The 16926-nt window shown below is 39.3% G+C and overlaps 1 protein-coding gene across 1 annotated transcript in view; it reads left to right on the forward strand.

Moving 5' to 3' along the window:
* Window positions 1-16926, forward strand: part of LOC139116934 (fibropellin-1-like) — a 62350-nt gene that overhangs the window by 4566 nt on the left and 40858 nt on the right. Inside the window, exons 2-4 of the mRNA XM_070679669.1 lie at window positions 12183-12374; window positions 12552-12725; window positions 13606-13779. Of these exons, the coding sequence (XP_070535770.1) occupies window positions 12183-12374; window positions 12552-12725; window positions 13606-13779 (540 nt within the window). The remainder of the gene's footprint in view (window positions 1-12182; window positions 12375-12551; window positions 12726-13605; window positions 13780-16926) is intronic.

The following is a 16926-nucleotide window of genomic DNA, read 5'->3' on the forward strand; positions in this document are numbered from 1 at the left end:
TACAAAACAAAAGACAGAAATGTCATTTAATACTTCATTTTAACTTGAGAAAAAATCTTTAAAGCGTAAACAATTTTCAATGATTTGAAAAAAACATACATCCATACTTATCGACATACATACACGTATAATAGTTCGCGTAAAAGGTGCAATGAGTGCTGATTTTACAAAAAAAGAGTAAAATATGTTATACAGTGGTAACGTCCACAAATTCACAAGAAAATCACTAAAAACCACTACTACCACACGGAAAAAATATTACAAAAAATGAAAATGTGAACCACATACAGAAAATCATTATAAAAGAATCAGACAAAAAAAGAGTCATGCATACATAAAATTATTTATGTACTTAAGAAAATTAAAAAGCGCTACGTCTCATAATAAACGTATTATAGATAATCAAAAATATAATATGAACCACCAGCCGCTTTGACAGTAAAGAGAGAAAATCAGAGAAAAAATTCGGCAGTGATGGCTCTATACAAAAGTGGACATCATCTACAAAAAATAAAATAAAATAAAATAAAATAAGATAAAAATAAAAAAATAAAAAATGCCATGAACACAGGAAATACAAAAAAACGCGTGGGCCTGTGGAAAAAGAAAACAAATGAGCACTCGCCACAGCCAAAAAAAAAAAAAAAAAAAAAAGAAAGAAAAAAAACGAGCACTCGCCACAGAAAAAAAAACAAAACGCGCGAAATTACAATTAATTTATTCAAAAAACTCATGGTTCACGTTTCCTTCGATCGATGAATCCCCAACAGCTGGGAATCCGATCACCACATACTCCAATGTTTGACGAAATATTAAATGAGCATTTCAGTGATAACTTTGACATCTTAAAACCTAGCTCTGTTTGGCTGGGCCCTGCCACGCATAGCTACTTGAAACCGTACTTGATGAAGTGAAGTGGGCAATATCACCTAAAGAACGTCCAGGTTAACAGTGAATAGTTCCAGAGAGTCAAGTTAACTGAGCCAATTTTAGGCAGTCCACAGGTCAGATCACGAGCGAGACGTACAAACCCATGACCTTTCATAGCAACACTGCGAACATAAGCTTATCTATGCCTTAAGCGCGGTATGGCAGGGAGCCCACTGCAGGCCTTCCACCGAGCCGCACTGTCATCGCCGTTTGATTTCTACACAGTCTATACGTGTGGTTCGATACATCGGGTTCCAATACCATAATAATAAACCACCTCGTTGTTTGGTAATTCTTCGTCTATCCTCAAAGATCACCCAAATCATGATAAATTGAATAGTTTTGAAGAAATCTGCCGCGTGTTGAGAGAACGTCCATCGTTTTCCGTGTTCGACAAGATGAGCGACGCAACTGCCCCTACAAGCTTACGAGTATGGCGAGAGTGTCCGGCCTTCGCAACGCCAGACACTCTCACTATACTCGCAGGGCTACCCAGCTAGACCGGCACATACAAGACATGTCGATCCCCATTGCAGAAAGCTTTATATCCACACAGTCCAATATATGGAGCTACGATATTTGTGCAGTAGCCTATATACACAGCGCGGGTGGCAGGGCTGTGAGTTACCGGCGTGCGTTATACGGCCAGGCCGTATAACGCCGGTAACTCACAGCCCTGCCTCCCAGAGCTACAGAGAAATAGCGGCTGCTTGATCAGTGTTTGTCAAGACGGGCGCGTTCGCGTTTTAAATGTACAAGTGAAAACGTTGCCTCGAATTTAAACGGAGTGTTTTAGCCTGACTATTTTGCCTTTGCCACACTCCGTTTAGAGGCTAAACCCAAGGGATACGTGTGTGGTTCGATACATAGCGGCCGCTGCGCTGCGTGGTATGCAATTTTACTATGCATACCCACACGGCGGTCGCTATGTATCGAACCAGATGTAACCGTGGGCTAGCAGCAGCCATCGTTTTGTTGGGGTAGGACTCCATGGTTTGGGCACAGACTGTCTATGGTTTGGGAGAGGCGGCCCTACACTTTACAGCGAGGGGATCGCTGGTTGCCTGCGTGTACTGTACTAGCGACGGGACCGCCGGCCGCTAGCTTACCATCTCAAAGGGGTACATTGAGGCACGCCATGAGCGAGGCGACCGCTGGCAGCCGACGAACCACCACGAATGTTTTGTCCACTTGTAACTGTTTAATATAGAATGGGACGTGTCGGTAACTTGGACGTCCATGAGATGATATTGAAGACCAGAAGCTGAGAGTTATTGCTGAAATACCCAAATATCTTGTCCAACATCCGAGTGTGATGGTCCAAAACCCTCTGGCACTAAACTCTAACAATCAGATTGAGAATTATTCAATTTACATGTTGGGCTTTTTCTGCGGGGTGTCCCACTCTAAATTCTTTTCTCGAACGGGCCTCTTTTTTTCTACTTTTTTTTTTTTTTTTTTTTTTTTTTTTTGTAACCTCGTTTTCGGTTTTTTTTGTTTTTTTTTTTTTTTTTGTAACCTCGTTTTCGTTTTTTTTTTTCAAGCTGACCTCGTTTTGGTTTCTTTTCAGCTTCAACGCCAGCGCGATCTCGGTCGACTTTTCAGTTGTGATTTTCTTTCTTTTTTTAGTCAGACCTGATGGTGGTTCCCTTGTTTTTTGGTAGTAGTGTAAGTACTATTTGTGGTTTTGTTTTTAATCATTTCAATATTTTTTGTGTGCGTACTTGATTTTTTTTTTTTTTTCCCTTATAATCAGCATTCATTGCACCTTTATATCAAATACACGTGTATGTGTACGTCAATAAGTATGGGATTGTGGTATTTTTAAATTTTTGCAAACAGTTTATCTTCTCATTGCGGTTTAAATAATATTTTACAATTAAGTATTACTCAACATTCTCCCCTTTTTGCAATAATACTTTTCTCGTTTATTTTCTTCCGTAATTCCATCGAATTTTTATTTCAATCGAGAAAGACGGTTGCACGTCATCTTTATCTGTACAGACACATTTTAATATTTAATGACACATGTTTTCAAATGAATGTTATTTTTGTGAAAAGGTACATTAATAAAATGCAATGATATGGACGAAAGAATTTTTTTCTTTATTATCCATATACGTTTAAGACTTTTTTTAGAAAGAAAATTTGACAGTTTATTTTTACTCTATGACGATAAATATTTTTGAAACATTTGGCGCGCCGTACTACCAGTCAGCCAGGGGAAAAAACACAGACAAAAACACAAGTGTATTAACATAAGCTCAATTTTTATTTGGTTTCTTGAGGAAAAATAATATCTTATTTGTAATAGTGTTAACAATGTGTTTTCTTCTTAATTTTCTCTGAAAACCTATCAGCACGCGGACGGCAAACAAATTTTATTTAAAGCGCCTTATTCCTTACACGTTTAAACGTTTCACTAAACAATTTGAAAAGCAGTCTGATATTTAGGAAGCAAATCGAGTGTATGCATTATTATTCTAACGATTGCGCACATGCCCTGTTATCGAAAAGCACCAGCTTATCATATTGCAGTCGTTGAAAAGTTACTATCACCTAGTGCAAGAAATAAGAGTATATAAAACTCGTTCTGAAAGAATTTTTCAAAGGGGATAAGAACAGAACAGGCGTTGCATGGTCCACTTTTTCAGCGCACAAATCATCCTTGTTAACGACTTTCTATAGCTCAAAGTGTGCAGCGTTTTTCTTAAGAGGAAGAAATTTATAAATCATTTTTAAAAAGCACACATTTCAGCGCAAAGTGTTGAAAATTTAGGATATAATCCCTCTTTAAAATACTTTGAAAGCAACGATTATACATAGATTATTAAAATAAAAACAACGGAGTTTTTCCTCATCGGTAGTTTGTCGCACATCATACGTATACTTCATTATTAAACACAATTTTCGCTTGGTTGATTAAATGTTGTGTCACTGAACATACCTTTTGATGAGCATCAATGTATGCCTTTTAAGACTCCTCCTGCGATATTATGAAAATTGAAAATCGGAGAATACACAACGGAAGCGATAATGAAAGTAAAAATGTCTCACTATAAATAAATTACCAGTTTCACGGTGGAAACTCTCAATTTCGTGAATTAAAAAAAACGCAAATAGACACTAACAATGGCAGCTGCAACAAGTCAAGTCCCCAGTGTGTTTCGTTTGTACAGGTACATTTAGATTATTGACACGAAACACTTCGGAATGTTCAAAAGATACCATGAGCCAAACGTCGGTTGTACACTACGGCCAGTTTCATCCAGACAGGCGTGTGATTTTTAACTTTTTCCTGAAGGAAATGGAGCAATGCATTTGAGGGATATGATGGTGAGATACGCCAAATATGGACGTTTACCACATAATGTACTCATGGGAGCTTCCTTCATACCGCTTTGAGTTCAAGTTGTTAAGTAAATGCCGACACCGTCAGAACCATACCCGTGTTCTCAAATGTTGACACCATACGTACTACTTCAATCCGCTTTGTTTTAAATTCGAGTTCCCAAATATAGCTTAATCAGATGAAAGGTATTGTGAAAACAGTGTTTTATCCCTTTAGTTTCGTACTTTTATTGAGATTTGTCTCCATGGTAAATTTGAGTGACGTACTGTCAACGTTTTTATTCAGCCTCCTCTACTTATACCACATGGTGCACAGATCCGATAAAACTTTAGAAAACCGATTCAAATGAATGAATATCGTCGAGCAGAAAAAAATAAAAAAATGCAACGTCAACAAATTTCTCACGAGTGTCACGATTAGAGCGGGACAATGGTTTAGCTAACTTAAAGACAGGGTGAGGACGTTTACTCAGTGCTTTGCCTTGAAGTTTTGAGGGTCAGCCTGACCATATCAAGAACACAAAATGTTCAAGGCGATAGGTCAAACTTAACTTTCATGTAATGAGCTAGGTTATAATATTCATGTAAAATTATCCCAATTAGTCTTCGTAGTACATTTTGCGGACCTCCAAACAGTTTGTGAACCATGATGAGTGCTATCTACAAAAGTAAACACATCCTGCTTCGATAAGCAGTCTTCTCATCAATGATAAATGTTCTTCTGAAAGTACTTCACTTTCATTAAAGCTTGAAAAACCTCAATTGTAAAGAGTATCAATATTGCAAAAAAGTAATTTTGATGTTAAAACGACCAAACGAGAGCGACTTACACAAATTCAAAAGGCTCAACGATCGGCGTTTGGCACCGTGCCAGGACTCATGATAAAATGACGTTTCAACTGCAGAATAATATTTTACAAATATATTTTAGAAACATGACAAAACTCATGTTTGATCTAAGCATTGTTTTTTGTCTATTTTTAGTTCAATAAAAGTAAATTAACGCTCTTATTGCCGAGAAACTTCCAATGACATCATACGGCGCTGGTAGGGTTCACAATGCCTTAAAATTATCACGTGACTTTGCGACAGGCGCGCGAGTGCTGGATGAAAATGAACATTGGTGACCTATGAATGCACGAATGATTGTTATATGTGACGTCTTAAACAGGTCAGGTACATTCAATTAAAAGAGTGTTCATCCTGTTGAAAGAATTCCCTTTTATCGGCCTTAAATGTCACTTTAAATGTCATCGACGATTGAAAAGTCATCATAACATAAATATAATTTTCTCTGCCCTTCTGTCTATGTCCGGATCCCTCGGGGCCAACCTCGACTCGTAAAGGTCGCTTTGTCTAACATACCAGCTTGCGTCCTCAGTACATACGTACACATCATGATTGTTAGTGTACATGTAGGAGCAGGTTCAATCCGATATAGACTATATAATCGACTCTGAAGCCTGCAAATGATTCAGGTCGTGAGGTACTACAATTTATCAATTATATCAACTTCGCTAACCAGAGATGTTTCTCCGGGCAGAGACCCTCCAATGCAACGCCCACCTAACCAAGCAGTGCGGACCATAAGATGCGATTATATAATTTCTTACAATGCCTTCATGTTGTACTTGTCATCTATATGAAGTTTATCAACAATAATAGTTTGGTTTTAAGAAACGATAGTAAACGAATGTTATTCCCGCACTCGCTTATCACGTGACAATTTGAGTTAAACGTAACTACAAAGCCCTGGCGCGCATCATGAAAGGTGGCGTGGAGTCAAACCTCAAGTACTACTGAATAATGAACACACTTGACTCCGACCCGAATAAAACAAAATGACAAAATACTAATATTCTTACAATTCACAATGCCTGTAAATCGCATTAATTGAGATTTGATGTGCAGTTTGATTATAATACGCTGATAATATGCTATGTTTTGATACTGATGAGATATGATTTGATGTGATATGAGACATTTTGCTGTTTGTAATGACGTCATCGTGTTCATGATGTCCACCAATAACCGTTTCCTAGAGAAGAGTGACATCTTTGAAAGAAGTGGTACACATAAACACACAAACACTCTCACACACAAAATAACTATAAAGTTTCACGCGTTTTGGCGATGGATATGCTGCATATTAAATCTTCTTTATTGGCAATTGATATTCGGAAGACGTGCGACAGCTGAAATTAACCCTCTGTAAACAAGCATTCCTTCAACAGTTCAGAAAACAATTTCTCTACCCGATTTACAAGAATATAGACCTCCAAATAAATCGCTTCTAGACTGACCGACGTTGACCTTGAATGCACATGCTGGTAGAATCGATCGTTATTTTGAAGTGAGACACATGTGCGTGTAGGGCCTGTCCGATTTGATGAGTGTTAAATGAAACATTTGAATAACAGTAATGTAGGATATTAAATTAAATTGAAAATAGTACAGTGTAACACGAAACGTAAGATGAGCAGGTATTTACATTCTCTTCCACAGCGCGTATGATTGAAAAACCCGGGACTTTCTTTGTTGGTGCTGTTACATGTCCACACTTAGATTTTTGTTTGTCATTCGGGCGTTCTCAGGAGCGCGGCTCGTGTTTTTAAAAGCAAACCCGCTCTTTCGCATATTCTGGTCATTTATTCCAAAGTATCGTCACGCCATTGGGAATCATGGGGGGGGGGGGCGCTAGGGTATACCCTGGGAATACGAATACACCGACCCCATTTATCTGTCAACTATATCCCCAAGGTGTGTCTTCATTTCAATTGTGTTGCTTGTAAAGAGGTGGCTACATTTCAACTATGCGTTGCGGGCGTCGACCTCCGCTCCGGGGGAGGGGGGGGTACGTGTCACGCACACAGATACCATGAAACTTGCCGTCGTGTATGTAAATCAATCACAAAAAGTTCACTCTGAGCATTTTCGCACATGCCAGAAGGCCGTTGCAACACTGGCCTTCTCGGAGGAAACACGTTTAGTGCTATCGAACAAGCGCGTTAGCGAAAAAAGAGGAAAGCTGCTTTGAGTTTTACAAGAGCAACGTTCACTTTCTGACATTTTCTTGTTGCCAAGCTACAATCAGGGGTGACATCAATGGCAGCCTTTCAACTACACTGGACTCAAACTTATCTCCGGACACACCTAATGATAAATACCAAAACACTAACTAGCGAGCAAACACGCAAAGTCTAATTTCCGCGTTGCCATTGGATGTGTCACTGACTGCTTATCAAAACTCTCGATGCAACACTTTCAAAAACGAGCTGCTTATGTTCAAATTTCTACGGGCAAACTTTCATTTTATCAGAATGATCTATACAACATCATAAAGTTAAAACTTACAGCCATTTCACGAACCTATCCCCAGCGTTGAGAAAAAAAAGTTTCATACTCGAGTACAAAAGCTCGCTAAAGATAATACACGCCTCGAGAAAGGAAAGTTGAAAACTTTCTGCTCAAACATTCCTGGAGGAAACAGGAAAATCATTCTTCTTTATAAGCGAGAATTATAGTGGTTTTCAGAAAATAAGCAAAAACGTTTGTGTTGGTCTGTGCACTCATGTTATCGACATCGTGTTGAAATTTTTGTGCTGTACCAGAGAAAATTTACAGAGGGCCTATTCAGTTTATCTTGTCACCATGGAAATCATGCGATTGAAGAAACAAATAACCCGCAATTTACCAATATTTTATTCTTTTAAACTTGCTGCTGCTACATTTTCTCTATGCAGCTGACAAAAGGTTTGATTTTCACAAAAATGGACATTGAAATCTTCATTAAATTCTCGGGCTTACAGATGAATCCTCACAAGCTGAATCCAAGAAAAGTGTTTTTAAAATGGAATGTCCGAAAAACTGTCCCCGTGGCGCGTTCTTCCTTTAGTCCATAACATCCCTATATATCGCGCGTCCAAGCACAAACGACGTATGTTGCGTAGACCTGTCTGTTCACAGGAATTCCCAGTGGGCTTTCAGAAAATGCGCAGGAACATTTTTGTCGGTTTGTACAATTTTAGCCCTGCATACCTACTTTACGTGTTTGTGCTGCACAAGGGGGACTTGGAGGGCCTATTCAGAGGGCCGTTCACACAGTGAGCACCGATTAATCACAAGAGCTTTGAAAGGACGGTACGCAATCGTACCCGGCAGGAATGTAGTGGCCACACCCTGTCACAGGTCAAAGATTATCAGACCTCGGATGAATGACATGCGTGCTACTGACTGAAAACACTGATCATTATGGCTTTTCGAAGAAAGGTCCTTTTGGAAAGAATACTCAAGCATATCGGCAGTAAAATGGCTTCTCTCCTAAAGTAGTGAATGCTTATTAAGTGGAAAAATGCTTGTCAATACGTACCCTACAACATTGAAAAGATAATTATAGTTTCGTATTCACAGTGGTGACCACAAGTGGTCTATCCATCATGTGTTGTACCCAAGCAGCATTGAATATTAAGCTGGCCTGTCTCTTAACCTAATGTCATACCAGTGAAACCAATCGAGCTTCCATTTTTTTTCTTTTCGAGAACAGAAATTTCATCTGAAAACACAAAATTGGAGGGAGCGCACTGAACCATCAACTACTTGAAATGCGATGTTGCCATATACTCACACCCCCTAGGGATATACTGTGTTATATTGTCACAGCATCATTATTATGATCACTTTTACATGTAAAAGCGAACTTGATCGACGCATGCGTATGACTGTCTCTTTCCTCATAGGTACATCACCTATTGTTTATGAGTGCAGTCGGAGAAATTTTCGTCCAGTATATTACTCCATCGCTTATGGTTCCACACGCACAGTAAAAAGACACGGCTTAGTAGATGATAAACTTGGATAAAGTTTGTGTCGGGCTATACCGTGCGAACCAGTGAGGCGATAGTATCCTACCAATCAGTGGTTAGTTTTACAAGGCGTCGCCCACTTTACTGTGATAGCAGACAGGTTGAGAGCACAACTTTTGCATAAAAATGGACCTAGGATTTTTTATGACCGGAATCGTCATGCATATATAATGATAGGTCGTTATACACTGTTATCAGACATCTGTCTGCCAAGTTACTTCGAAACCACATCCGATGAAAATGACGTCACTCCCGAGCAGAGTTATGGCATGGCCAACTTCAAAAGGCCCCCCTTGGACATGACCGAAAAACTTTCACTCGGTGTTTGCTGGCGTAATGACCGAGAGAGCGCGCCCCCATTCATGATGCCACTTCCGAGCAGAAGTATAGAGAGAGACAATAGAGTCACGTTTAGGTGCATAGTGAAACGACCAGGCCGCTGAAGTGTTGCGATGCGTATTATATATTATAGCCAAAACATGGGACTACGTGCCCGAGGGTCGGTGAACATTTGCCCTCCTTACGTCGGGCAAATGGTCTCCTGCCCCGAGGGTACATAGGCCCTTGTTTGGGCTACAATGTTTTTATTACATGCCTCTCTTACTCAGTTTGCATAAAAAATATTTACGTTTATTGGCAAATTATAATCAAATGCTTCATTTCATTTTAGACGAAAAACGGTTAAATATAGGACGATTTTCATCATTGAATGGCGCATTGATATATTTAAACTACTGTTATGCGGTTTATCAATATTTTTAATCGAAATTTTCCAAAAACCAGATTTTCTGTGCAAAACATGAATTTCAAGACTTTTACATCCAAAAGTTTTCAAGTTGAATGTAGTTCCGGTCACTTTCAGTCCAGTGATGACTATGCGGCCCGCGACGTCATCGGCGAGTTACCATTGAATCCTATGGAGCGCGCGACGTTCGATATACGAGGCATGTAATATGTAAAATTATACATCATAGTGCATTGTACATTCAAAATTTGTCGTACGTCATATCCTAGAACCTAGCTATCGCCGAACAAATTTTAACTCAGGTCGCTCATTCACGTTTCTCTTTTGACGAAGTAAAACGGATGAGTTAAGGGAACCGTCATTATTTACGGCCTGGGGTTCGGAGGAATGTGAGGGGGTCACTCAAAAAACTGAAAACTTCAGGGGGTTGCTCAAACTGTGGAGAGGAAGAAGGGGGAGGTTACTCAATTTTTTGCGCGAAAAAGCTTGAAACACCTATCAGATTGCGCCATTGCATACATCAATTTCTCAAAATTTCCCATGCAAGATAGGGGACAGTCCCCTCTGACATTTTCCCCCCTAAGCCTCCACATGTTCTCCCCTATACTTTCAAAATCTTGCCAGTCAGACATCCCAGTGAAAACCCTGTCATGATACCCATTCAAATTAAACAATACTATATGGTTGGATACTGGTTATAAAGTGAGCTTTTATATCTGTATTTTGTTGTCACTTTGAATTTCATTTTGTTGGTTTCACCTTTTTCAACCGTCATGAGATAACTGATGATAATCTAGCAGGGTACATCAGTATTTGAAAGGTCTTTACTATTGCTGTACATGTATTTTGTAAATTTTAAAAATGTATTGGTATTTCAGCTTTTCTAAGGGGGGTCAGTCAAAATTTCTGAATTAGGGGGTTAATCAAATTCATCATGGTTGGAAGGAGGGGTGGGGGTTAGTCGAAACTTCGGAGTTTCCGACGACCCCCAGGCCGTAAATAATGACGGCTCCCTAAGCATACGTTATTTTTGTCACTCATCATACTTAAGTCCGGTAAGGTAAAACTACCGGGCCATTAGATTTATTAATTATTGTTGGAGTTTTTATCAGCGGACGGGCAACGGGTGGGCAGTATTTTTGTTCATTAGCAAGCAAGAAAATACCACTTTTATTTTAAGATTTCCTAAGTGGGGCAACTCATTAAAATACCAGTGGGCCAACAGTAAGTACGGTTTCGTGAGTATCAGAGATGACAGCATAGCCATGTGGCAAACTGAAGATAGAACTGTGAAAAACCTTTGCAGTTTGGAGAGAGCATTTGGGAGCCATTAGCGGGGAGAAAGAGCACGAGCGAGAAGGTTCCTGTCGGTGGGAGGTGAACTATTTTCGAGTCAGCATACGTTTACTTCACCTCAAAATTTTAACATTGTTAGAAATACGTTAGAAAAGCATATTCATGAGCAAAACAAGTCCCCGGGTGCAATTTCTTACACTCGGCCGGTTGGCTCCCCTACTGTTCGAGATCTGTCAGTGTGTGTAATTGTATCTCAGGGGTGGATGGCTGAGCTTTTACTCTCAGGGAAACAAATCACCGTTAAAACACTGTCTTTATTATATTAAACCATAGACAGTAGAGATCTCTATTGTCTATGTTTAAGGTAGAATGCTCCCCGGGGACGGACATTTGGACTCTCGAGCTTTTACAATATTCTTTTGGCCAGCCACTTGAGGGGGTCATTTTCAAGCTTATGGAGTATAATTTTCACCGGTTTAGTTTGAAAATCAGGAATATAGTATGAAGAGTTTTCAACTGCTTAGTATTGTGAAAATCCGGAATTTTATTTCCCCTCATCATGATAGAGATGACACAGAAATGGCGGCCATTTTGAACTTAAAATATCGGTAAATATAAGGTAATTTGTGTCTCTGGTACTAAAATTTGCACGGTGACCCCTAATTTTTTACTTTTATTTTGAGAGAGAGTGGTTGAAAGTTTCGTGAGGAAAGTTTGAGCAAAAGTATTAGCCTTTCACTTTGGAGGCGCATACTACCTTAATGTGATTTTCCACCTTTGTTAGATCTGGTGTCAAAGTCTAATTTTGCTAGGTACGGGGTAAATCGTAAAATGTTTTCCCTTTTGCTGTAAATAATAGGTCCTTTTGAGTATCTAAAGTATTTTAATTTTTTTCAGACTGTCTACCACCTAGGAGACTTAGTAAATATTGAAACACTAGTCATTAGTGTCTATGATAGGTCCTAAGATCACAGAAGAATTTTACTTGTTCTTTTCAGAATGTCCAAAACCAACGAGACTTGTTGCTCTTGGAAGGCCTCCCGTGTTCGACCCGGATATGGCATTATACCCTGTTAATACTACCGTTACATTTACTTGTAATAACACAGATGACGTACCTATTGGACCACCAAATACAACTTGTATAAGCAGTAACACGTGGCATACTCCTACTATACCGAATTGCTTAAGTAAGTGCTTTCATTTTGTTTGTAGATCTTGATTATGAACAAGAAGAACAAGGATACATGTGTTTGCCGACATCGGCTTTCAGAGACATAACAAATTGAATTATAGAATAAATAACATCGATACACACATTTCAGTTTTGCTTTTTCAATATCCCGTATAAAACTTTCGTTTATCAGAAAAATGTGATGATCCAGGTGACCCGATAAATGGACGAAAAGAAGGTGATCCCACCTTTTACCCATATACATCAGTCGATTTTGCCTGCAACGGCGACACCGATACCCTTGTTGGGGCTGACACATTGACTTGCGATGATGGCAATTGGGATAATGTTATACCGACATGCCTAAGTAAGTATTATTTCTTTAGAACAGTTAAAAGGGACGTCGCGATTCATAACCCGTTGAGTTGTGTGCGAGTGTATGTATGTATGCACGTACGTACGCATACAACCATGCAAGCATGTGTATATACATACATACACTGCAAACACGCATGCTAACAGTAGCATTAGGCCGCATTGAAAACACCTCTTGAGGCAGGCGGAGAATTGACAGGTTGGGGATTTAGAAATATCTTATATATATATATATATAGGACTTTGATTGGACTTGCGTAGAGCAAGCCAAGTTCAAGATCATGTATAATATTGAATACCGAGCAAACAACACGCATTTTGCAAGGCCTTTGGTTGAGTTAGTATACGGGACAAGAAATATCATTGTATAGCATCAGAATATCTAAGGTTACCCTAAAGTCTGGCATGTCACCAAACGGTCACAGATTGCGATTGTTGCTGTTGTTGTTGCTGTTGTTGTTTTTGTTGTTGTTGTTGCTATACTGCTACTTCTGCTGGTTGTCACGGTGGTGATGACGGTAACTGTCGGTCTAAAGTGGCTGGTGATTGTGACCCAAGTGTTGTGGTAAAGTTTTCAGTAGCTTTATCTTGATAATAAAAATAGTCCTTAAAAACTCAGTACCTAACAATTGAAAGGGAATACAAAGTTTGACATACTGACCAATACTATGTTATGGCCTAGCGTAACTCATGTGTTCAACTGATCTGTCTTTTTATGATTTATGTTGTAAATATTTGCATTTTGTTCTGAGCGATCCGATCTGTTGCAGATTTTTTTTTTTTTTTTGGGGGGGGGGGGTGATTGGGTTGACTGTAACTTTCACACTTGTTTGTTGTTGAATGGTTCACTTCCTTTGTTGATGATTTATCAGGTGGCTGTGATGACCCCGGTAGCCCTGGCAACGGCATGAAGAACGCTACGAATACGTCGTTGTATCACAACGGAGTGATTGAATTCAGTTGTAACGCAGGATACCGGCTAGTTGGTGCCGTCACCGTATACTGTGATAACGGGACTTGGAGTGATCCAATACCAGAATGCACCGGTGAGATGAAAACTTCTTATAATTTTCCTCTTCGCTACTAATATCCTAAAATTTTTAAAACATTACGATGTCTTCATTACGATGTTCGATGTCTTCTACATTTAGGCAGAAATGATAAATATATTCCAAAACGAATTCTCAACCAAAAGATGGATGGTGTTTGCTATTTTATTGGCAGATTGCTTGAAGGTTTTACCCTCTGTGCGCGTTATTTGTTTCAAATTTGCCTGTATCCTTTCAGCGTTAACATATTCGATGTCTTGTACATTTTGTCCTGAATGCAGAACAACTAATAGATCAATTGTAGTGAAGCGAAATTTCAAAATTATTGGGCCCTCGGCACGAAATGCACTGTCAGTTTACTTCAGTATTGCCCTTTTTGTCGTCTCTCGTTCTTATGCCATATCGCTCTCGAGCATGGTTCCTCGGAATCAATACGTCGACTTTCATCGACCTTTGTTTTTCCCGAAAATGCGTCAAGATGTGCCGCGAACACTACCCCACTGTCAGTTTACTTTATCGTTAATAATCAGCGACTGCGTTCATTATTCCATTACATAGGTGAATGCACTTGTTGGAAGCAATGTTCAGTGTTGTCTGAATCCCACAGGAGGCAGTAGGAATTTCACTGCCGATATCGGCAAGGCCACTGCCTCGGTATCTCGCATGGTGTTTACAGATACTGACAACAAATTAGGCATTACTTCGGTAAAGTTTGTGTGCAGATTCCAGCAGTTTTCTACAAAGAAATAAGAGTTGTAATGAATGTTATTTCTCGCTACCTTAAGAAGCTTTTCTCTTGTGTGGGGGGGGGGGGGGGGGCAAATCTCATCTTTTCATTGTTTTAGGCATTTCTGGCATTAAATGTCCTGTATATCCTAAAACTTTACTTTTGCTTGCGTAATCTTACTGTTGTGTGAAGATAAGAATGGACAGTGAAATTGATCTAAATGTTATCACACTTGTGTAATTGGTTTGTGAAGTTGTTTCAAAACTTGCCTTAGAAGTTGCACTGACTTGTTATAATTGCGGTGAAAATCAGAGAGCTTTTATGGACCCCTAATAAACACACACCATGGGAGTACACTTTGCGGTGCACTTCACATATGCAGAATCATATTACATTCCTTACCGCCGCCCTGAGTGTCACAGCCAAGTCAGTGTCTAGTTGTCATTAGACTCTTGTTGTCTTCGCACTGTACGAAGTTCTTTGTGCAAAAGAAATCATGATCCACGGGAAAAGAGGTGTACATACGCCAGAAGCAGTACGTGAGAAAGTTCTCGAAATGTACGTGGATGGAAAGTCATTTCGACAGATATCAGCGGTGACCGGCATTGGCAAGTCATCAGCGTAAGACATGCTGTGTAAGTCATCCTCAGAAATGAAGACGGGCACTATCTGTGTTTGGGAATAGTACGAGAACTCGACTTTGAACATATACTCGGCCATGGCCACTACTGAAATACAAGTGTGTGTACACTTGTAGGAAACATTTATCCCACACATAGACACTAATCAGTTCCTACCGGCCGACAGGTTTTATTGCTTTACTTCAGCAATTACAGCTGAAGCCTGCTGTGAAACAACACTATCATCCGTCTGTTCTTTGCCTCAAGTTAATTACAAGTTCTGATACTGCAGCAAGTTTTGGAACAACTTTACAAACCAATTACACAAGTGTGATAACATTTGGATCAATTTCACTGTCCATTCTTATCTTCACACGACCTTAATGTATTTTATCTTTAGAAATCCGCCATATTGAAAGTGTGGTCGACCACTAGAGACTTTTATGACTCACGTAGCTGGCAAAATTGTATTTAAGGTATCGAGAATTAGACTGGAGATAGTTGATCTCAAACATAGTTTGCAAGATCATAAATTGAACACGGCAAAAACATAGTACCTTATTTCCCCATAACATCCCTACCGCCACATGTATGCACTTGTAGTGACAATGCATGCAATGGTACACCATCATATCTTACTCTTACTGGTTTGCAATATGTAAAATATACAAAAGCAACTCCGCTCGCGGCTTCAATGTCCTCGCTGAGAAAATCCGAGGTACAAGTAAAGATTTTCTCTCTCTTTCCTTGATTGCAAACTGCAGACATCGATGTATGCAGTTCGAAACCTTGTAAAAATGGAGGCAAATGCATTGACCATGAGAACTTGTACACGTGTCAATGTCTAGAAGGCTACGGGAGACAACTGCGAAAATGTCATGAATTTTATTCATAGTGACGTAATTCTTTAATCCGGGATGAAAGAATCATACTTCTTAAAAGGCAGAATACGCCTCGGAGACAAACATTCGGACTCTCACTTCTTTATGATAATACTCTTGATTTCTGCCACACGTGGGACCATTTTTTAAAGCTACAGAAGTAACTTAAGTTTTCACCGGCTATATATTTGTGAAAGTCGAGAATTTAATTTTTCCTCACAGAGTTAAAATAGGGATCGCGGCCATTTTGAGTTTGGTATATCGGTAAATTTGGTGAATTTAAGATAACTTGTTTGTTGTCATAGTACCAACATTTGTAGAGGACCGATGACCTCAGGTTTTTATTTTTGATTTTGAAAGAGAATGATTTAAAGTTTCGTCGGGGAGTAGATTGAGCTAAGTTTAAGTCTTTCAATTTCAAGGCGCATACTACCTTAAAAGTTCTAACATTACTTCTTGTTGATAATTTGAACAGTTCATTTAATTAGAGATCATAGGAGCTACAACAGAGATTTGAAACTCATATTACTTATAAAAATGATACATTTGTGCAATGGAACAGTTCTGTGGCACAGAATACTGTATACTCCTATTGTGCAAATAGCTCGGGACATGAAAAATTACTGAAGCATCAAATATCAAAATACTTCAACACAAGGTCGAGAGTATTCCCTGGTACATCGCTCGAGCTGGACCGAATATGACGGCATGAATACCACAAGCTGTAGGCCCACGTGATGCAATGAAAATTACACGGAATATCTGCATACAAAACAATAGTAAAACACTGAAAAAGACTTCTTTCTCACCCTTGCGCTTGTCCATAAAAGAAAGAAGAAATACTAAAGAAAACGTTTGTAGTGAGTAACGCATGGCAAAGAATGAAAATGTACGTAGGGTCACATCTGTGCACACT

This window comes from Ptychodera flava, chromosome 18 (genome assembly GCF_041260155.1).
Source record: "Ptychodera flava strain L36383 chromosome 18, AS_Pfla_20210202, whole genome shotgun sequence".
Taxonomy (NCBI): domain Eukaryota; kingdom Metazoa; phylum Hemichordata; class Enteropneusta; family Ptychoderidae; genus Ptychodera; species Ptychodera flava.